The sequence below is a fragment of the Xyrauchen texanus genome, chromosome 15, assembly GCF_025860055.1.
Source record: "Xyrauchen texanus isolate HMW12.3.18 chromosome 15, RBS_HiC_50CHRs, whole genome shotgun sequence".
NCBI classification, from domain to species: Eukaryota; Metazoa; Chordata; class Actinopteri; order Cypriniformes; family Catostomidae; genus Xyrauchen; species Xyrauchen texanus.
In genome coordinates, this window is record NC_068290.1 from 38241405 (window position 1) to 38261838 (window position 20434).

Sequence of the window (20434 nt, forward strand, 5' to 3'; positions counted from 1 at the left end):
ACTGCAGCTCTTGGGTCTCTCCCCTAAAACACACAGCAATGAATGAGGGTCGCTCAACTGGTGCAATCATTGTATTATAATCTTTCAGTCCACTGAGTTTGGTAAGTAAAGCTATGAAAGCATACTGTTGTCCCCCTTTATAATCATTGTAAAAAAAAAAAAAAAAATCACGAAATATGTTCTGATAGGTGCATTTTGAATATTTGTAATAAGTAAATGTAAAGGGTAAATATTTTATTTTAATTAAATCTTTACACTTTAATAGAACACCCTCTATTTCTATATCATTGCTTGTCAACAATTTACATGTATATACTTTTTTAAGACAGACAAAATGAAAATAATAATTATTATGTATGTGCTCTGATTTGGAAGGTGCGATATCATCCTAAATGTTAGGCTAACAATTCTTTACTTTTAGAACATCATTGAATTGATCCATGTTTTATCAAGAAAGCAGTGCTTATTTGTGTCCACAACATTTGATGAGGTTCTGGTTCACTTAAAGCAAAAAGCTGTTACAATGTGGTTTACAAGCTTAAATATATGAATTCAAAATTCATTATGGATGTATTATATTAAAAAGTGTATTTCATGTGATGATGTTGCACAGAATAGGCCTATGTGCATTTTTCCATTTTGTTTACATTCATTTTTTTTTTTTTTTACTTTTACATTTATGCATTTGGCAGACGCTTTTATCCAAAGCGACTTACAGTGCACTTACTACAGGGACAATCCCCCTGGAGCAACCTGGAGTTAAGTGCCTTGCTCAAAGGACACAATGGTGGTGGCTGTGGGGATCAAACCAGCAACCTTCTGCTTAACAGTTTTGTGCTTTAGCCCACTACACCACCACTGTTATAAATAGAGAAAACAAAAACATCAACAAAATGTTGCCATTATTAAATTGGTTTTCCAATGTATGTTACTCAAAGTAGCCATCCACTACAAAATCAAGTTACTTTACTGATTACTTCAGCAAAAAAGTAATCACATGGCTAATTACTTTACTTTAAAGTTGCTTTCAACAAGACTTTTGAACGAGTTCAAAATAATTGATATTTTTAATGTCTATTTCTTCAACATTTGCATCGTCACAGGCCCTTCAGCTGTCACAGAAATGCAAACAACTTAAAAATGAGCGCAATCCATATTTTAAATGTATTATACATCAATATTTTTTAGAAAAATTTGTAAACCAAGTAATCTGATGACAAGAATTAAAAATGAAATTACACTACTTTTTAAATAAAAATTACAGTAAATATTTACTTTGTAATAAGATTACACCCAACACTGTCCAATTCACATTATATCAACACTGAAAAAGGGAAAGCTATTGAAATACTAAATTAATACACATGAAATCTACTTTATACAGTTATGTTTGAGATGTGAACATAATTACTGTATATTGCATAAAGTCCAAGTGATATTCAACACAGTCATCAAAAAGTGAAATGGTCACATTGCTGTCAAATGTTTAAATAGATTCAGACTTCTAACGGATGATGTTTATTCAACATGGTTTTTACTGCTTGCTCAATGAACTTATTTCAAATGAGCTAAAACAAATGTATTAGCATTTAGTCTCTACTTCATTTTTACTGTGTACAAACCATGTTCACTCAATCCAGTTGTGTCGGGACTATGTGAGTAATATATGTTGCATCAATGTATTTCTGAAACCGAGCAAGGGATTTCGAATTCCCAGCATGCTTTGAAATGGACTGGATTGAGAGAGTACATTTTAAAATGAGAAATCATTAGTATAATGACTGATTGGGGATCTGTAAACACAGCAGGTCCATACTTGTAACACATAAAAAATGATATGTATAATATGTGTTTGCTGCTTGCTAGGAATTGTAGGAAGCATTTGAAAAGTTCAACAGAGTAATTTGAACTGATGAATAATATATATAAACTAATATAAATATAAATAACTCAATTCATTTAGGGTTTTGCTACTCAGAGTAAGCAGGAAATTCTGGGGGAAAAAATCAAATAAAAAGTGTTTTAAAATAGGTCCATAACTGTGAAAGTAAATCAAATGTATTAAACAATAAAAGTAAAGTTTGTTATAGATGCAATGATTCAAACTTGAATGTTCTCTTCACCAAATTAATGAATATAACGTTTCTGTTTCTCAGAACTAACCATTTTTCAGTATGATTTCAGTTTTTTACTCTTCCTATTTCGTCAAAATTCTGGATAATTGTTATTTGTAGCTCAACCTCTGAAAGCGAAAATTGACAACCTCATGTGAACCCCATTGAAATTTTCAAACGGGCCGGATATGTCCCACAGGCCAATGGTTGAAAAGGCCTGGCCTACATTTGAATTTTATATCAAAGAAACTCATTTTCATTGTGTGGAACTAATGTCCACAACTGAATTAAGTTCAGCCAACATTTTTTTTTTTCAGTGAATTCAGTTACATTTAAGAACATTCATTTGAATTAAAACATGATAATTATATGAGTAACTGAATTTCAAAATGAAATAACATTTCCAGGGCCCAGTTGCAAGAAAGCCCTTATCAGCACTAATTATCACCAAGGATTTTCTTAATGATTTCTTACAACAGGCTGCAGCCTTTGAAAAATCCTTATTAGTTCGATCACTGATCTGAATATTGGAATATCGGAATATCATGACATGGTGATGTTCTATAGTTTTACAGTATTTCACTTTCTGAGTATTTCAATTTTCCCCCACTTTTTTAGACAACTTAATACATTAATACATGCTATTAAAGGAATAGTTCACCCAAAAATGTAAATGATCTCATAATTTACTCATCCTCATGTCATATGTATGACATTCTTTCTTCTGCTGAACACAAACAAAGATTTGTAAAAAAATATTTCAGCTCTGTAGGTCCATACAATGTAAGTGAATGGTGACCAGGCCTTTCAATTAAAGCTGAAGTTTCTGTGTTAAAATACTTTCTCCTATATCCCAGCTTAATATGCAGACTAGTAATAGTAAGGTTAATTTTCTCAAAAATGGTAAACACTATATTTTTGTTGCACTATGAAAATGGCTGTTTGTTTTAAGTGACCTGTTTAGACCCGCCCCAACAATGTTACTCAACCAATGGCGTGAGTTGGGGGCGGTACTATCTCTTTGTTTGACCAATGGCAGACTTCTGAAAGCTGAAGTTTATTTTTGCAATTCTGTTTGGTGGTGCAGAAATTACATAATTCATACATTATGAAAGAGAAAGTGAAATTGGAGATTTATAGTAAAAAAAAGGACTTGTGTTCACACTTGTAGTTCGGTTCTCTTGGTTCTCATGGTCTGGACCAAAAAATAAATTATACATTTAGTCCTGGTTAGCTTAGCGTTCAGACTGGCATTTGTAACACAGAGTCTAAAGATATAAAACAAAAGGCATAAGGATAAGGTCACAACCTGATTGGACAGCTTTTATGACATATGATTTGCAACGGAACTTGCCAAATATCCAAAATAAATGCTGGCTGCTGGGCTAAATGTGCTTGTTGGATATATATATATATGATGGTATTTTTACCAGCTGAGAACAAACGAAAAGCTAATAAAATGTGTAAAGGAGTCAAAACAGCGCTAGGAATTCCTCCGTTGCAAACACAAACGACGCCTGTACCGAACTATAATGGGCAACATAGCTCCTATAAAGAGAAGAACCAGGTATGTTTGAGGTCAGTAATAAAGGCAAATTACTTCCTGTTATTGATCCGTTTAGACGTCTTTGGTCCATACTGCGTTCATATATTAGTCGAACTGCACCAGAGTCCATTTTGGAAGCGGACCGAGACCCACTATTGAGGAGGTCTCTGTCCGCTTGTTTTGTGTGCACCAAGGTTCGGATGGCAGTGTTCACACTTGTTAAATTGATGCTCACTAAGAGTTTGTTTTAATTAAAACAAACCTACCAAGTGTGAACACATCCTTAAATATTGATCAAATCGCAAGACATATTAAACCACTGGAGTCGTTGTTTTGTGTTTCCTTTATGTGCTTTTTGGACCTTCTAAGTTCTGGTCACGATTCACTTGCATTGTATGGACCTACAGAGCTGAGATATTCTTCTAAAAATATTAAGTTGTGTTCAGCAGAAGAAAGAAAGTCTTTACTTTTGGTATGTGTATGAGTAAATTATGAGAGACTTTTCATTTTTGGGTGAACTGTCCCTTTAATAAATGTATAAGTTTTGCTTCCTCTTCACTCGGTACACTGGCTGGAGGACTCTGGTGGTGGCAGCACGGGCGGCAGGCAGCGTCGTAACCGCTGCTGGTAACTCGTAGAAGAAGTCGAAATTCCGGATTGGAGAACAGCGACAAGAAAACAGAATGGAAGAGAATAATAATCTCGAGAATCTGGACGCACGTCTTCAAGTGCTGGAAAAACGCATTTACGGCGAAAGAGAAGGAAAAAACAATAAGCCCGTGAAGGTGAGACGCCTCAGACAGTTATAAAGCACTGCTACCTCTCTCTTATGTGTGTAAAGCTGTTGATGCGAGATAACCTGCAGCATCACAGTATTTATTGTTGTTCATTTGATGGCATAACATAGCCAATAGGTTATATGTTTCGTGTTAATGATCTTTTTTTGAGCAGTCAAACATTACAAGCTGGCATTTTGACAGATATGTTGATTTTGTTCATATTACGGGGGTGACATCATCAGGGTGCGTGACACATAACAGTAAGATTCATGATTGTCTGTTTACGCTAGATCGATGTGATCTAGCATTTTCTAGATAGCGCTCTTACCTTGCCAAACGTCATGTAGTGCAGTTTTTTTATGTCCTCATATTAACTGAGAGACTACATGTAATATTTGCACAAAGAATCATTTGTCGCACCATAGGGCCATTAAAATGAACTGGTGAAATTAAGAAGTTGATTAAAGGGGTCAAGCAGTTACAGCATAAAAAAAAAAAAAAAAAAACTTTCCCTAAAAACGTATAGCTTTTAACCTAAAATATTGATCTTGGAAAAACAACTCCATGTCCATTTGTCAACTACCCATATGCAAGCCTTCCCACCTGATTCAGATTTGTTTTACAATGTTCTTTCTTCAGTGTGCTGAATCGCTGGCAAGGATCAGTGCTGCTCTGGCAAACACCGCAAACAAGAGAGAGCGTGTCAAGATCCTTCACAAGAAAAGTGAGACTCTGTCGACATCCATCACCTCCACTTTAATCAGAAGCACTTGAGATGTGAATATGCTTGTGTTAATATTGCATTATTTTCCTTTTCCAGTTGAAGATTTGCTCAAGTATTTAGACCCACAGTTCCCTGACTTCATTGCCATGCCGGATGCAATGAAACTGGAGTTTATTCTGGCAGGTTAGCAATCTGAGTGTCAAAAATATCTACCGGATTTGCTTTACATTTAGCATTGTTTCTTCTCTGCTGACCCCATCACAACAGACCTGCAACCCACCAGTGAAGAACCCCTGAAATATATCACATGCTTTAGTATTCTTTTAAACAATCTGAACATTGTATAAAGCTTCTTGTTCTTCTTCATGAACAGAGGAAGAGTTTTTGCGATCTCAGGCTACACTACTGGAGAAGGTGCACAATTTGCAACCACTTCTGGACAGTAATCACATTAAAGGTAAAAATCTGCTTGTATCTCTATTTGTTTAAACCTACCATTACTAGTTCTGTTAAAAAAAAATGTGTAAGATTGTTGACAGCTGTCTGACTAAAGTTATCTGGATCTGCAATGCACAAGCTGTGTTATTTATAATTTATGAATGCTTTTTTCCCATCATGGCTATCACAGCGGTTCCAGATCTGACCACTAAAGTGCAGCGGCTATCACAAAGTCACATTCAACAGCAGGTAAAAAAACAATTATTTAATTCTTCCTATGCTTATTTGTACAATTTGAAGGCATACAGGTCCTTCTCAAAAAATTTGCATATTGTGATAAAGTTCATTATTTTCCATAATGTAATGATAAAAATTAAACTTTCATATATTTTAGATTCATTGCACACCAACTGAAATATTTCAGGTCTTTTATTGTTTTAATACTGATGATTTTGGCATCATGAAACCAAATTCTATCTCAAAAATTAGCATATCATGAAAAGGGTCTCTAAACGAGCTATTAACCTAATCATCTGAATCAACTAATTAACTCTAAACACCTGCAAAAGATTCCTGAGGCTTTTAAAAACTCCCAGCCTGTTTCATTACTCAAAACCGCAATCATGGGTAAGACTGCCGACCTGACTGCTGTCCAGAAGGCCATCATTGACACCCTCAAGCAAGAGGGTAAGACACAGAAAGAAATTTCTGAACAAATAGGCTGTTCCCAGAGTGCTGTATCAAGGCACCTCAGTGGGAAGTCTGTGGGAAGGAAAAAGTGTGGCAAAAACGCTGCACAACGAGAAGAGGTGACCGGACCCTGAGGAAGATTGTGGAGAAGGACCGATTCCAGACCTTGGGGACCTCGCGGAAGCAGTGGACTGAGTCTGGAGTAGAAACATCCCTGCATTCCCCAGGTCAAGCCACTTTTGAACCAGAAACAGCGGCAGAAGCGCCTGACCTGGGCTACAGAGAAGCAGCACTGGACTGTTGCTCAGTGGTCCAAAGTACTTTTTTCGGATGAAAGCAAATTTTGCATGTCATTCGAAATCAAGGTGCCAGAGTCTGGAGGAAGACTGGGGAGAAGGAAATGCCAAAATGCCTGAAGTCCAGTGTCAAGTACCCATAGTCAGTGATGGTCTGGGGTGCCATGTCAGCTGCTGGTGTTGGTCCACTGTGTTTTATCAAGGGCAGGGTCAATGCAGCTAGCTATCAGGAGATTTTGGAGCACTTCATGCTTCCATCTGCTGAAAAGCTTTATGGAGATGAAGATTTCATTTTTCAGCACGACCTGGCACCTGCTCACAGTGCCAAAACCACTGGTAAATGGTTTACTGACCATGGTATTACTGTGCTCAATTGGCCTGCCAACTCTCCTGACCTGAACCCCATAGAGAATCTGTGGGATATTGTGAAGAGAAAGTTGAGAGACATAAGACCCAACACTCTGGATGAGCTTAAGGCCGCTATCGAAGCATCCTGGGCCTCCATAACACCTCAGCAGTGCCACAGGCTGATTGCCTCCATGCCACGCCGCATTGAAGCAGTCATTTCTGCAAAAGGATTCCCGACCAAGTATTGAGTGCATAACTGAACATAATTATTTGAAGGTTTGACTTTTTTTGTATTAAAAACACTTCTTTTATTGGTCGGATGAAATATGCTAATTTTTTGAGATAGGAAATTTGGGTTTTCATGAGCTGTATGCCAAAATCATCAGTATTAAAACAATAAAAGACCTGAAATATTTCAGTTGGTGTGCAATGAATCTAAAATATATGAAAGTTTAATTTTTATCATTACATTATGGAAAATAATGAACTTTATCACAATATACTAATTTTTTGAGAAGGACCTGTATATGTAGGGTCTAAAATTTTCGTAACATGCCAGTGGTGGGTGAATTTACTGGCCATTAGTAATTTTACTAAAAACAAAGCATTTTTTTTATTTATTAAAAATTATATGGCCCTGCGATGGACTGGCGACCTGTCCAGGGTGTCCCCCGCCTTTCGCCCAATGTTAGCTGGGATAGGCTCCAGCCCCCCGCGACCCTGTACACAGGATATGCGGTTGACGATGGATGGATGGATGGATTAAAAATTATATAACCCTTGCAGCTTGGATGGGCCCGGCGAGAAAAAAATAATGATCTAAATATTACTAATTACAGTTTTGACCAATACAAAATAGGTATCGTTTTAAAGATGCATTCAGTAGTTTGGAGACAATTTTAAAAGTTTTACACATTAATGAATGAATTGTGTTTTTTGAAGTTTGATTCGAATGGTGGACACTCACATGAAATGAAGACTGCAGTCATAATCGTTTTCTATAAAAAGTGTTTTATTCTACATGGTGCTGGTCAATTCAATTTTATTTGTATAGCGTCTTTCACAACACATCGTTTCAAAGCAGCTTTACAGAAGATCAGTATTAACAGAAATGAAACCGTAATATCTATAAGGTCTTGGAGTCATCATTGTGTAGTTTGATCAAATACGATTGCGAATTGTGTTTAAAAACAAGTAATTAATTAATAATTGTTTTAATAACCCCAGTGAGAAAGCTGAAAGCGACTGTGGCAAGGAACACAAAACTCCAGAAGATGATGATTAATGGCGAAAAATAACCTTGGGAGAAACCAGACTCACTGTGGGGGCCAGTTCCCCTCTGACTAACATCATGAATATAATGTAAATATTACTTATGTATAGTTAAAGTCATGATTTAAAATGATTCAACTAAGTGTTTAGAGTCAGTGTTTAAACAAAGATTTTTATGAACTGTACGATTAATGACTAATGTCTTTGAAGTCCATCCTGGATTAACTGCAGAAGTTCACATAGATGCAATTGTCCTTGTTAGTTGGCTGATGAAGGATTTTGTTGGCAATTAATTAATAGTATATGTATTCCATTATAACAGTGTAGTCCATCATTAGACCAAGTTGATTCAGGCCGAGATCAGTGACATGCTTTACAGTTCAACCGGCCTGTAATTTTGGTGAGGTCTATCAAAGGTTCATATGAAGTAGCCCATGTCTTATGGTTGGAGTTGGCATCAGTTCATCCTTTGAAGTCCATCGTAATAGACTGAAGTGATGTTTGGCTGGCACCGGCTGCATTTAGTCATCATTACACAGCGACATGTAGCAGTGGAGTCCAACATGAAGCAGGAATGGATCTGGATCCAGACGGGTTTGGTGACCTCAGGATAGGAGTCCCAATGTTGAGACAGGGAAACAAATAGAACTAGATAGGTACATTTCCTGAAGAAAATGTGAGTGGTGCTTGCCGTGGCAAAACTCGTCAAACAGCATGTTGTAACTGGAAAAGAACAAAAATTACGGTCATAAATAAATCAGCCCAGAAGTCTGTACGATTTTCTGGTGCAGAAATATGTGATTTTTTACTCGGTTGCTAGGGTAAGCCCATGTGGTTGCTATGCAGTTACCAAGGTAATACAATACATGGCTCCTTTCCATCCTGAGTGAAATAAGTCAACCCGGAAGTCTGTAGTGTTTTCTGGTGCAGAGATATGTGATTTGTTACTCGGTTGCTAGGGTAACCCCATCTGGTTGCTAGGCAGTTACCATATTGATACTAATGAAGTGTCCTTGCCATCCTGGTTGAAATAAATCAACCCGGAAGTCTGTACTCTTTTCTGGTGCCGAGATATGTGATTTGTTTCTCGGTTGCTAGGGTAACCCCATCTGGTTGCTAGGCAGTTACGATAGTGATAGTAATCAAGTGTCCTTGCGATCCTGAGTGAAATAAATCAACCCGGAAGTCTGTACTCTTTTCTGGTGCCGAGATATGTGATTTGTTTCTCGGTTGCTAGGGTAACCCCATCTGGTTGCTAGGCAGTTACCATAGTGATAGTAATCAAGTGTCCTTGCGATCCTGAGTGAAATAAATCAACCCGGAAGTCAGTACTATTTTGTGGTGCAGAGATATGTGATTTGTTACTCGGTTGCTAGGGTAACCCCATGTGGTTGCTAGGCAGTTACCATAGTGATAGTAATCAAGTGTCCTTGCCATCCTGATTGAAATAAGTCAACCCAGATGTATCTACGTTTTTCTGATGCAGAGATATGTGATTTGTTACTCGGTTGCTAGGGTAACCCCATGTGGTTGCTAGGCAGTTACCATATTGATACTAATGAAGTGTCCTTGCCATCCTGGTTGAAATAAATCAACCTGGAAGTCTGTACTCTTTTCTGGTGCCGAGATATGTGATTTGTTTCTCGGTTGCTAGGGTAACCCCATCTGGTTGCTAGGCAGTTACCATAGTGATAGTAATGAAGTGTCCTTGCCATCCTGAGTGAAATAAATCAACCCGGAAGTCAGTACTATTTTCTGGTGCAGAGATATGTGATTTGTTACTCGGTTGCTAGGGTAACCCCATCTGGTTGCTAGGCAGTAATCATAGTGATAGTAATCAAGTGTCCTTGCCATCCTGATTGAAATAAGTCAACCCGGAAGTCTGTACGTTTTTCTGATGCAGAGATATGTGATTTGTTACTCGGTTGCTAGGGTAAGCTCATGTGGTTGCTAGGCAGTTACCATAGTGATACTAATGAAGTGTCCTTGCCATCCTGATTGAAATAAGTCAACCCGGAAGTCTCTACGTTTTTCTGATGCAGAGATATGTGATTTGTTACTCGGTTGCTAGGGTAACCCCATCTGGTTGCTAGGAAGTTAACATAGTGATACTTATCAAGTGTCCTTGCCATCCTGATTGAAATAAGTCAACCCGGAAGTCTCTATGTTTTTGTGATGCAGAGATATGTGATTTGTTACTCGGTTGCTAGGGTAAGCCCATCTGGTTGCTAGGCAGTTACCATAGTGATACTAATGAAGTGTCCTTGCCATCCTGATTGAAATAAGTCAACCCGGAAGTCTCTACGTTTTTCTGATGCAGAGATATGTGATTTGTTACTCGGTTGCTAGGGTAACCCCATCTGGTTGCTAGGCAGTTAACATAGTGATACTTATCAAGTGTCCTTGCCATCCTGATTGAAATAAATCAACCCAGAAGTCTCTCTGATTTTCTGGTGCAGAGATATAGTTACTGCTAAACGGTTGCTAGGGTACTCTGTGTAGTTGCTAGGGAGTGGCTTGGCAGCTGCCAATCATGAATCTCCAAAGGCTGCTTGTCAGTATGAATGATATAAACCAACTCCCATGCCTCTGTGACATTCAGAATGGAAGATATCCCTCTATGGATTTTGGTTGTTAAGGTGCTCGACAATGGTTGCTAGGGAGGGGCTAGGAAGTGTTGAAGTGATGCATGATTGGCTGTTTGCTGTCCCGAGTCAAACGAGACCACCCTTGTGTTTCTATGACACTTCTATCCGGAGATATCCCTTTGATCTTTTTCAATAGAAGTCTATGGGACTTGTTGCTAAGGTGCTCTTAATGGTTGCTAGGGCGTGGCTTGATAGCTTCACAATGATCCAGAGAGACTGATTGGTTGTCTGAGTAAAATGAGCCCACCCCCTCGTCTCTATGACACTGTGATCCAGAGCTATGTTCAATACAAATCCCTATGCCTTTTCATTTCATGGGCCGTCCTACACCATTATAAGTCAATTGGGGCATTTTTGGGCAGCTCCTGCCCCCAAGGGTGCAACTTTTACCCCATATTGAGGTATGCTCTTACAGAGCCTGCCAGCCTCTTCAAATGTGGCAAATCACACGTTTCTACGAAATCCTCGCTTGGAGCTGTGACGCGTCAAAGTTTGTCTCAATGTTAAGTCTATGGGATTTTTCGGCCGCTTTTTTGCCCCTGGGGCAAATACCGTACCCCCGATCGCTTATAAAAGTCATAGCACATGTGTCCTCAATAGGCCGTTTGATTTGACACCTCATTCGTGGGTCTACGCCAAACGGTGCGGGACGAGTTAGGTGCCGAAGTTTTGTTAAGAGATATAAAAATAAAAACTAGATAGGTACATTTCCTGAAGAAAATGTGAGTGGTGCTTGCCGTGGCAAAACTCGTGAAATAGCATGCTTGAAAAGAACAAAAATTATGGTCATAAATAAATCAACCCAGAAGTCTCTACGTTTTTCTGATGCAGAGATATGTGATTTGTTACTCGGTTGCTAGGGTAAACCCATCTGGTTGCTAGGCAGTTACCATAGTGATAGTAATGAAGTCTCCTTGCCATCCTTATTGAAATAAGTCAACCCGGAAGTCTGTACTATTTTCTGGTGCAGAGATATGTGATTTGTTACTCGGTTGCTAGGGTAACCCCATGTGGTTGCTAGGCAGTTACCATAGTGATACTTATCAAGTCTCCTTGCTATCCAGAGTAAAATCAGTCAACCAGGAAGTCTCTACGATGTTCTGATCCAGAGATATGTGATTTGTTATTTGGTTGCTAGGGTAACCCCTCCTTGTTGCTAGGAAGTTACCATAGTGATACTTATGAAGTGTCCTTGCCATCCTGAGTGAAATAAACCAACCCAGAAGTCTCTACGTTTTTCTGATGCAGAGATATGTGATTTGTTAATTGGTTGCTAGGGTAACCCCATCTGGTTGCTAGGCAGTTACCATATTGATACTAATGAAGTGTCCTTGCCATCCTGGTTGAAATAAATCAACCCGGAAGTCTGTACTCTTTTCTGGTGCCGAGATCTGTGATTTGTTTCTCGGTTGCTAGGGTAACCCCATCTGGTTGCTAGGCAGTTACCATAGTGATAGTAATCAAGTGTCCTTGCGATCCTGAGTGAAATAAATCAACCCGGAAGTCAGTACTATTTTCTGGTGCAGAGATATGTGATTTGTTACTCGGTTGCTAGGGTAACCCCATCTGGTTGCTAGGCAGTTACCATAGTGATAGTAATCAAGTGTCCTTGCCATCCTGATTGAAATAAGTCAACCCAGAAGTATGTACGTTTTTCTGATGCAGAGATATGTGATTTGTTACTCGGTTGCTAGGGTAACCCCATGTGGTTGCTAGGCAGTTACCATATTGATACTAATGAAGTGTCCTTGCCATCCTGGTTGAAATAAATCAACCTGGAAGTCTGTACTCTTTTCTGGTGCCGAGATATGTGATGTGTTTCTCGGTTGCTAGGGTAACCCCATCTGGTTGCTAGGCAGTTACCATAGTGATAGTAATCAAGTGTCCTTGCCATCCTGAGTGAAATAAATCAACCCGGAAGTCAGTACTATTTTGTGGTGCAGAGATATGTGATTTGTTACTCGGTTGCTAGGGTAACCCCATCTGGTTGCTAGGCAGTAATCATAGTGATAGTAATCAAGTGTCCTTGCCATCCTGATTGAAATAAGTCAACCCGGAAGTCTCTACGTTTTTCTGATGCAGAGATATGTGATTTGTTATTTGGTTGCTAGGGTAACCCCATCTGGTTGCTAGGCAGTTACCATAGTGATAGTAATCAAGTGTCCTTGCCATCCTGATTGAAATAAGTCAACCCAGAAGTATCTACGTTTTTCTGATGCAGAGATATGTGATTTGTTACTCGGTTGCTAGGGTAACCCCATGTGGTTGCTAGGCAGTTACCATATTGATACTAATGAAGTGTCCTTGCCATCCTGGTTGAAATAAATCAACCTGGAAGTCTGTACTCTTTTCTGGTGCCGAGATATGTGATGTGTTTCTCGGTTGCTAGGGTAACCCCATCTGGTTGCTAGGCAGTTACCATAGTGATAGTAATCAAGTGTCCTTGCCATCCTGAGTGAAATAAATCAACCCGGAAGTCAGTACTATTTTCTGGTGCAGAGATATGTGATTTGTTACTCGGTTGCTAGGGTAACCCCATGTGGTTGCTAGGCAGTAATCATAGTGATACTAATCAAGTCTCCTTGCCATCCTGATTGAAATAAGTCAACCCGGAAGTCTCTACGTTTTTCTGATGCAGAGATATGCGATTTGTTACTCGGTTGCTAGGGTAACCCCATCTGGTTGCTAGGCAGATACCATAGTGATACTAATGAAGTCTCCTTGCCATCCTGATTGAAATAAGTCAACCCGGAAGTCTCTACGTTTTTGTGATGCAGAGATATGTGATTTGTTATTTGGTTGCTAGGGTAACCCCTCCTTGTTGCTAGGCAGTTACCATAGTGATACTAATGAAGTCTCCTTGCCATCCTGAGTGAAATAAGTCAACCCGGAAGTCTGTACTCTTTTCTGGTGCCGAGATAAGTGATGTGTTTCTCGGTTGCTAGGGTAACCCCATCTGGTTGCTAGGCAGTTACCATAGTGATAGTAATCAAGTGTCCTTGCGATCCTGAGTGAAATAAATCAACCCGGAAGTCAGTACTATTTTCTGGTGCAGAGATATGTGATTTGTTACTCGGTTGCTAGGGTAACCCCATCTGGTTGCTAGGCAGTTACCATAGTGATAGTAATCAAGTGTCCTTGCCATCCTGATTGAAATAAGTCAACCCAGAAGTATCTACGTTTTTCTGATGCAGAGATATGTGATTTGTTACTCGGTTGCTAGGGTAACCCCATGTGGTTGCTAGGCAGTTACCATATTGATACTAATGAAGTGTCCTTGCCATCCTGGTTGAAATAAATCAACCTGGAAGTCTGTACTCTTTTCTGGTGCCGAGATATGTGATTTGTTTCTCGGTTGCTAGGGTAACCCCATCTGGTTGCTAGGCAGTTACCATAGTGATAGTAATGAAGTGTCCTTGCCATCCTGAGTGAAATAAATCAACCCGGAAGTCAGTACTATTTTGTGGTGCAGAGATATGTGATTTGTTACTCGGTTGCTAGGGTAACCCCATCTGGTTGCTAGGCAGTAATCATAGTGATAGTAATCAAGTGTCCTTGCCATCCTGATTGAAATAAGTCAACCCGGAAGTCTCTACGTTTTTCTGATGCAGAGATATGTGATTTGTTACTCGGTTGCTAGGGTAACCCCATCTGGTTGCTAGGCAGTTACCTTAGTGATACTAATGAAGTCTCCTTGCCATCCTGATTGAAATAAATCAACCCAGAAGTTTCTCTGATTTTCTGGTGCAGAGATATAGTTACTGCTAAAGGGTTGGTAGGGTACTCTGTTTAGTTGCTAGGGAGTGGCTTGGCAGCTGCCAATCATTAATCTCCAACGGCTGCTTGTCAGTATGAATGATATAAACCAACTTCCATGCCTCTGTGACATTCAGAATGGAAGATATCCTCTATGGATTTTGGTTGCTAAGGTGCTCGACAATGGTTGCTAGGGAGGGGCTAGGAAGTGTTGAGGTAATTCATGATTGGCTGTTTGCTGCCCCGAGTGAAACGAGACCACCCTTGTGTTTCTATGACACTTCTATCCGGAGATATCCCTTTGATGTCTTTCATTAGAAGTCTATGGGACTTGTTGCTAAGGTGCTCTAAATTGTTGCTAGGGCGTGGCTTGATAGATTCAAAATGATCCTGAGATACTGATTGGTCGTCTGAGTAAAATGAGCCCGCCCCATTGTCTCTATGACACTGTGATCCAGAGCTATGTTGAATACAAATCCCAATGCCATTTCATTTCATGGGCCGTCCTACACCATTGTAAGTCAATTGGGGCATTTTTGGGCAGCTCCTGCCCCCAGGGGTGCAACTTTTACCCCATTTTGAGGTATGCTCTTACAGAGCCTGCCAGCCTCTTCAAATATGGCAAATCACACGTTTCTGCGAAATCCTCGCTCGGAGCTGTGACGCGTCAAAGTTTGTCGCAATGTTAAGTCTATGGGATTTTTCGGCCGCTTTTTTGCCCCTGGGGCAATTACCGTACCCCGATCGCTTATAAAAGTCATAGCACACGTGTCCTCAATAGGCCGTTCGATTTGACACCTCATTCGTGGGTCTACGCCAAACGGTGCGGGACGAGTTAGGTGCCGAAGTTTTGTACGGAGATAGAATAATAAAAAGTATAAAAATAAAAATAAGTATGTGAGATTACAATAGTGATGCTTTGCAAGCACCACTAATAATATTAGCATAGATGCAATTCAATGTATTGTAGAGTTATAGATCACGATCAATATTTCTGGTTCAGGCAGACCTAATTAAAGCAGCCTAATTGTGATTTGGAGGATAAATTAGGTGTATACCTGAATAAATAGATGAGTCTTTAGTCCAGACTTAAACTGAGAGAGTGTGTCTGCATCCCGAACGATGTTAGGGAGACTATTCCATAGTTTAGGAGCCAAATATGAAAAGGATCTACCTTTTGTGGATTTTGATAATCTAGGAACTATTAACAGGCCAGAATTTTGCGATTGTAATGACGTGGAATATAGCGTGGTAGACCATTCAAAGCTTTGTATGTAGTTAACAGAATTGAAATATGTATGTGATATTTAACAGGCAGCCAATGTAATGATGATAAAACTGGGCTAATATGATCATATTTCTTGGTTCTAGTCAGCACTCTGGCTTCTGCATTTTGAACCAAGTAAAGTTTATTTATTGATCTTGCTGGACATCCTCCCAGTAATGCATTACAATAATCTAGTCTTGAGGTCATGAACGCATGAATTAGATTTTCGGCATCAGCGACAGAGATCAGTGTCTTAACTTAGCATTGTTGTATTGTATCACCAATAATTTAGACATTGATGGGTCACCCCCTGTCTGTCGCCATGTTGAAATCACATGACCCACAGTGTTTCACTAAACGTTGAAGAAGAGAATCCTTGTGCTAATTGGCTGCCGCCTGTGTAGATACGCTTGGTTATGCTTGGAGTGTTGTTTGGTGATGCAAAAACAATCAGAATGAGCTTTATTGCCAAGTATGCTTACACACACAAGGAATTTATCATGGTGACCGAACACAATGGGACATGCTTATTTATAGTGCTTTATAAGTGGAGACTATGGTACATCCATTAGCTGAAAGTGAAAGTGTCAAATGACAGGACAGTTACTGAGATTACAGCCTGACTGGCTGCATCACTGCCTGGTATGGTAACAGCACTACCCTCAACCGCAAAGCCCTGCAAAGGGTGGTGTGAATGACGTCCGAGGTGAGCTTCCCTCCCTCCAGGACATATATACCAGGTGGTGTGAAAAAAGCTTGGAGGATCATCGGAGACTACCAAAGCAATTTACAAAAGATGAACACATAAGTGAATCATCTTAAGGAGACAGTGGTATGAAAAATGCCAAACTACAAAGTTTCACTAGCATCAGAATAGTATTCAGTAAACATATTAAAATGCAACAATATTTTTATTTTTATTTATTGTTTGTGACTTGTTAAGTGCTCATGGAAAAGATGTGTTTTAAGATGGTTTTTGAAGACAGAAAGTGACTCCGCTTCATGGATGGAGTTGGGAAGGTCATTCCACCAATGTGTATGATGAAGCCGAATGTCTGGGAAAGTGTTTTGGTGCCTCTTTGTGTTGGTACAACAAGGTGATGTTCCTTCTGGTGGGCATGTAGCTCTGCATAAATTATTTTAGGTATGCTGGAGCAGACCCAGTGAGAGTAACAGTAAGACATTAAGCGAGTAGTATTCGACTAGTCATGTGATTCTAACATGGCAGCCCCCATGTGCGGACCCTCTCCATCTAGAATAAAACAGCTTTTATAAGGTTACTGATATGACTGGAGTTTTCATTTTAATGTGAGTGCTCATGATTTCCTACATATATTGCAAAATTACAATTCATGTCTTTAGGAGTTCAACTTTTTTTAATGAGGAAAATTGACGGAATGCACCTTTTTAAAGCTGTTTTTTAAAATGCATGTAGAACCAAAACTGAACAAGTTTTTTTTAAATTTGCAGACAAATCTGAAATGTTCCATTTTGGTAATGTATTAATAATTTTGCACTGCACATATGATTGTAATTAGAAAAACGGCAAACTCATCAAATAGCCATGTGTCATATGCTGTTGAAACCTCTCAAAGAGTAGGACACAATCAGCTGATTTGTTTACGTGTAAACAGGTGTTTCTTATTTGCTGCGTTTTTGCTTATAACTTCACAAATAATAAACAGAACATAAAATATCTTGAGCCCATGCACAACGTAATGGGATTAATAGATCATTAGATAATCCACATGAAGCACAATGTGCAGACAGCACATAATGTGCTATCTGGCTAAAAGCATCTTAGCTTTCCTGGATCAGATGACTTCATCGTAAATGTAGCATGTTGTCCAGCATCGTGGAATGCTAAACCAATCGTATTAGGACTCAGATCACTGCAACAAGAGGTGGAAGTCATCCAAGGGCAGAGAGGATTGTTCACTCTAATTACATATGATCACCAGGAGATGGTGCCAAGTACATGACATAGACTCAATGATGGCTCAAATGACACAGAATGGAAATCAATGAGATCTTGTTACTCATGCCTGCATGCTTTGGAGAGAGAGAATAGCTTTAGTCATTTTTGTATTTGCTTCTGTGCTAGAGGCGAATAGAATTAGTTATTGTGTACCATTATTATGTTTTATTGTTTGGAGACATTTTTGGACTACTATAATGAATTATCTTTGCAATGCTATAACTTTTGATTGCTTTGTCGCATCAACACACAATTTTACTCTGTTACAGTGGACATGATTGGGAACAGCTACCTTATTTGCACCCTGAGATATATATAATGTCAAATCAGAAAAATAAGAAGAATAGTTTTTGATACAAAAATTCCAAACACTTATTACAGCTTAAAGGGTTTGTAATAATTATATTATTAAATATTCTTATACTTATAATATTGATGTAATTCACTCACATCACTGACATAAGCACGGGTCAGAATGTTCCTTGATAATTCCTAAAAAAAGGAAAAGCTACCAGTCAGTTGGGGAGTTAGAATGATATGGATTTGATAGAGATCTTGTTTCGATTGTTTAAATGTGGTAATATGTGTTGATAATATGGTATAATTGCATGCAGGTCCAAACTTGTCTTTAAAACATATGTTATCTCTGTTTCAATCCCACAGGACCAGAATGAAGAGATGTCTGGTGAAGTGAAAAGGCTGTTTGAAGAATACAACAAAATGGTAAACTATTTTGCAGCGAAAGATAAAAAGGACTTTTCAGTTATCGTTTTACTTCTTATCATGTGGTCAGAAGTCCCTGCAGCTAAACGCAGCAAACAATAAGCTTGTATCTTGAACATTTGAGGTCTTTTACATGAATGGTTTAACACCCTTAACTCTTTTGCAGATGTTTCTTTTATCAAAACAGTTCTCACAGTGGGATGAAACCCTTCGGAAGCTGGAAGGATCCAAGCAAGGCCAACAGATAGATTAGGATAGTAATACATAAATTGATGTTTCATTGTAGAATGTTGCATTTTGCACTCTGGTAATGTTTTTGCCTATTTCTCTTTATCAGTGATATGATTAATATTTAAAAACAAACAAACACTATTATTACTTAAAATATACAGTTTTTATTAAGTTTTGGTAAGTAATAATGTAAAGAAATGGTCCTCTTACTGCATTATTAACAATGACATGCTCCAAACCTTCTCCTATAAGAGTTGGGAAATCTTCATTTTTGGAACTCTTTTTGTTCTTATTTATTCCAGCAATTTTTAGGATGTTTGGTGTGTATGAAGGTGGCATTTTTGTATGGCATTTTTCCAGCTAATAGAAGTGACCATAAATAAACCAAAAAAGGACAAATAAAGTGCTGTAGTTGTATTTGTCATTTTACATATTTTACTATGTAAATGTACTAATATACATTTCCCAGTTTGTGAGCATGATGAACACAAGCTGACCCACTTTAACAGCTTAAAGTATTACAATCAAATGGCATGACACGACACAAGACATGAGAATACTTTTGTCTTATCCTTGAATGTCTTTTTTTTTTTTTACATTGTTATGGAATGCAAACTTTTCTTTTAAAAGTACAACACACACATATCTGTGAAAATATTGTCATTTCAGACTGCGTTCAATTTCAATACACACAACATTTTTATTATATTTTTGTTGGTTATTTTTGGGTGAAAACAACACAACTAATTTACATGAGTTATATAAAATCAAATTGGTCTAACAAACAATATAATATTTTGGCTTGACATCTTTGTATTGTTTTGTTCCAAACCTGAATGACTTTCTTTCCCCTGTGGAACACAAAAGATGTTATGTAATATAATATGTTATTCTCAGTCACCATTCACTTTCAGTGTATAGGAGAAAAAGAGACTAACATTGTGCTTGACATCTTTTGTTTTCCCTAAAATAAAGAAAAACATACTGTTTTGTAACAACATGAGGGTGAGTAAAGGATTGATTTTAAATTAAAGCACTACTTTATGGTTACTTACATATGAAAAAAATGAAATTGGTTTTGAGGCAGACCATTTCAATTTATCATGTGGAACTTCACCATAAATTGTAATAATTGTATAAGATTTACTTTTTCATTTTTCTATCCCCTTCTTATTCTTTAAATGCTAAGTTCCACCCATTTGTAAAACTGAATTTATGATTCTCTAAATCAATCTCAAACATATGACCGGCTTCCATACATATGCATATAAACTATGTAAAATAAAAGTTTCCTTGCCTGTATCACAACTTAAAACGTTGTAGTGCATGTTTTACTAAATTTCTATGCAATATTTTTAATGAAACTTCTGTTTTTTTGCCGGTGTTGTGCCAGAGTCTGAGTGCCCACCAGATCATTACTCCCTGCTACCTGATTGGTCCACATCCGTAAAGCCCACCCCTATTCCTAACCATGGTAGTGAGTCATTGGTCTCTATTACTAAAGCCCTCCCCTAAACATAAAGAGACGGAGTGGAAAATCGGTATGACACTGTACTAGAGCATTAGCTTGTAAAATAATATTTTACAAATCCAATTATTTCAATGCTTTTTTTTATTTTTCATT

At 38.4% G+C, this 20434-nt stretch overlaps 1 protein-coding gene across 1 annotated transcript; it reads left to right on the forward strand.

Annotated features, from left to right (window-relative positions):
• Positions 1-11: 11 nt before the first annotated feature.
• Positions 12-19578, forward strand: dctn3 (dynactin 3 (p22)). The gene is made up of 8 exons (XM_052144698.1): positions 12-101; positions 4203-4445; positions 5079-5163; positions 5260-5346; positions 5537-5620; positions 5792-5850; positions 18520-18579; positions 18746-19578. Exons 2-8 carry the CDS (start codon positions 4344-4346, stop codon positions 18830-18832), a joined length of 564 nt encoding a protein of 187 aa, XP_052000658.1. The 5' UTR covers positions 12-101; positions 4203-4343; the 3' UTR covers positions 18833-19578.
• Positions 19579-20434: the final 856 nt, after the last annotated feature.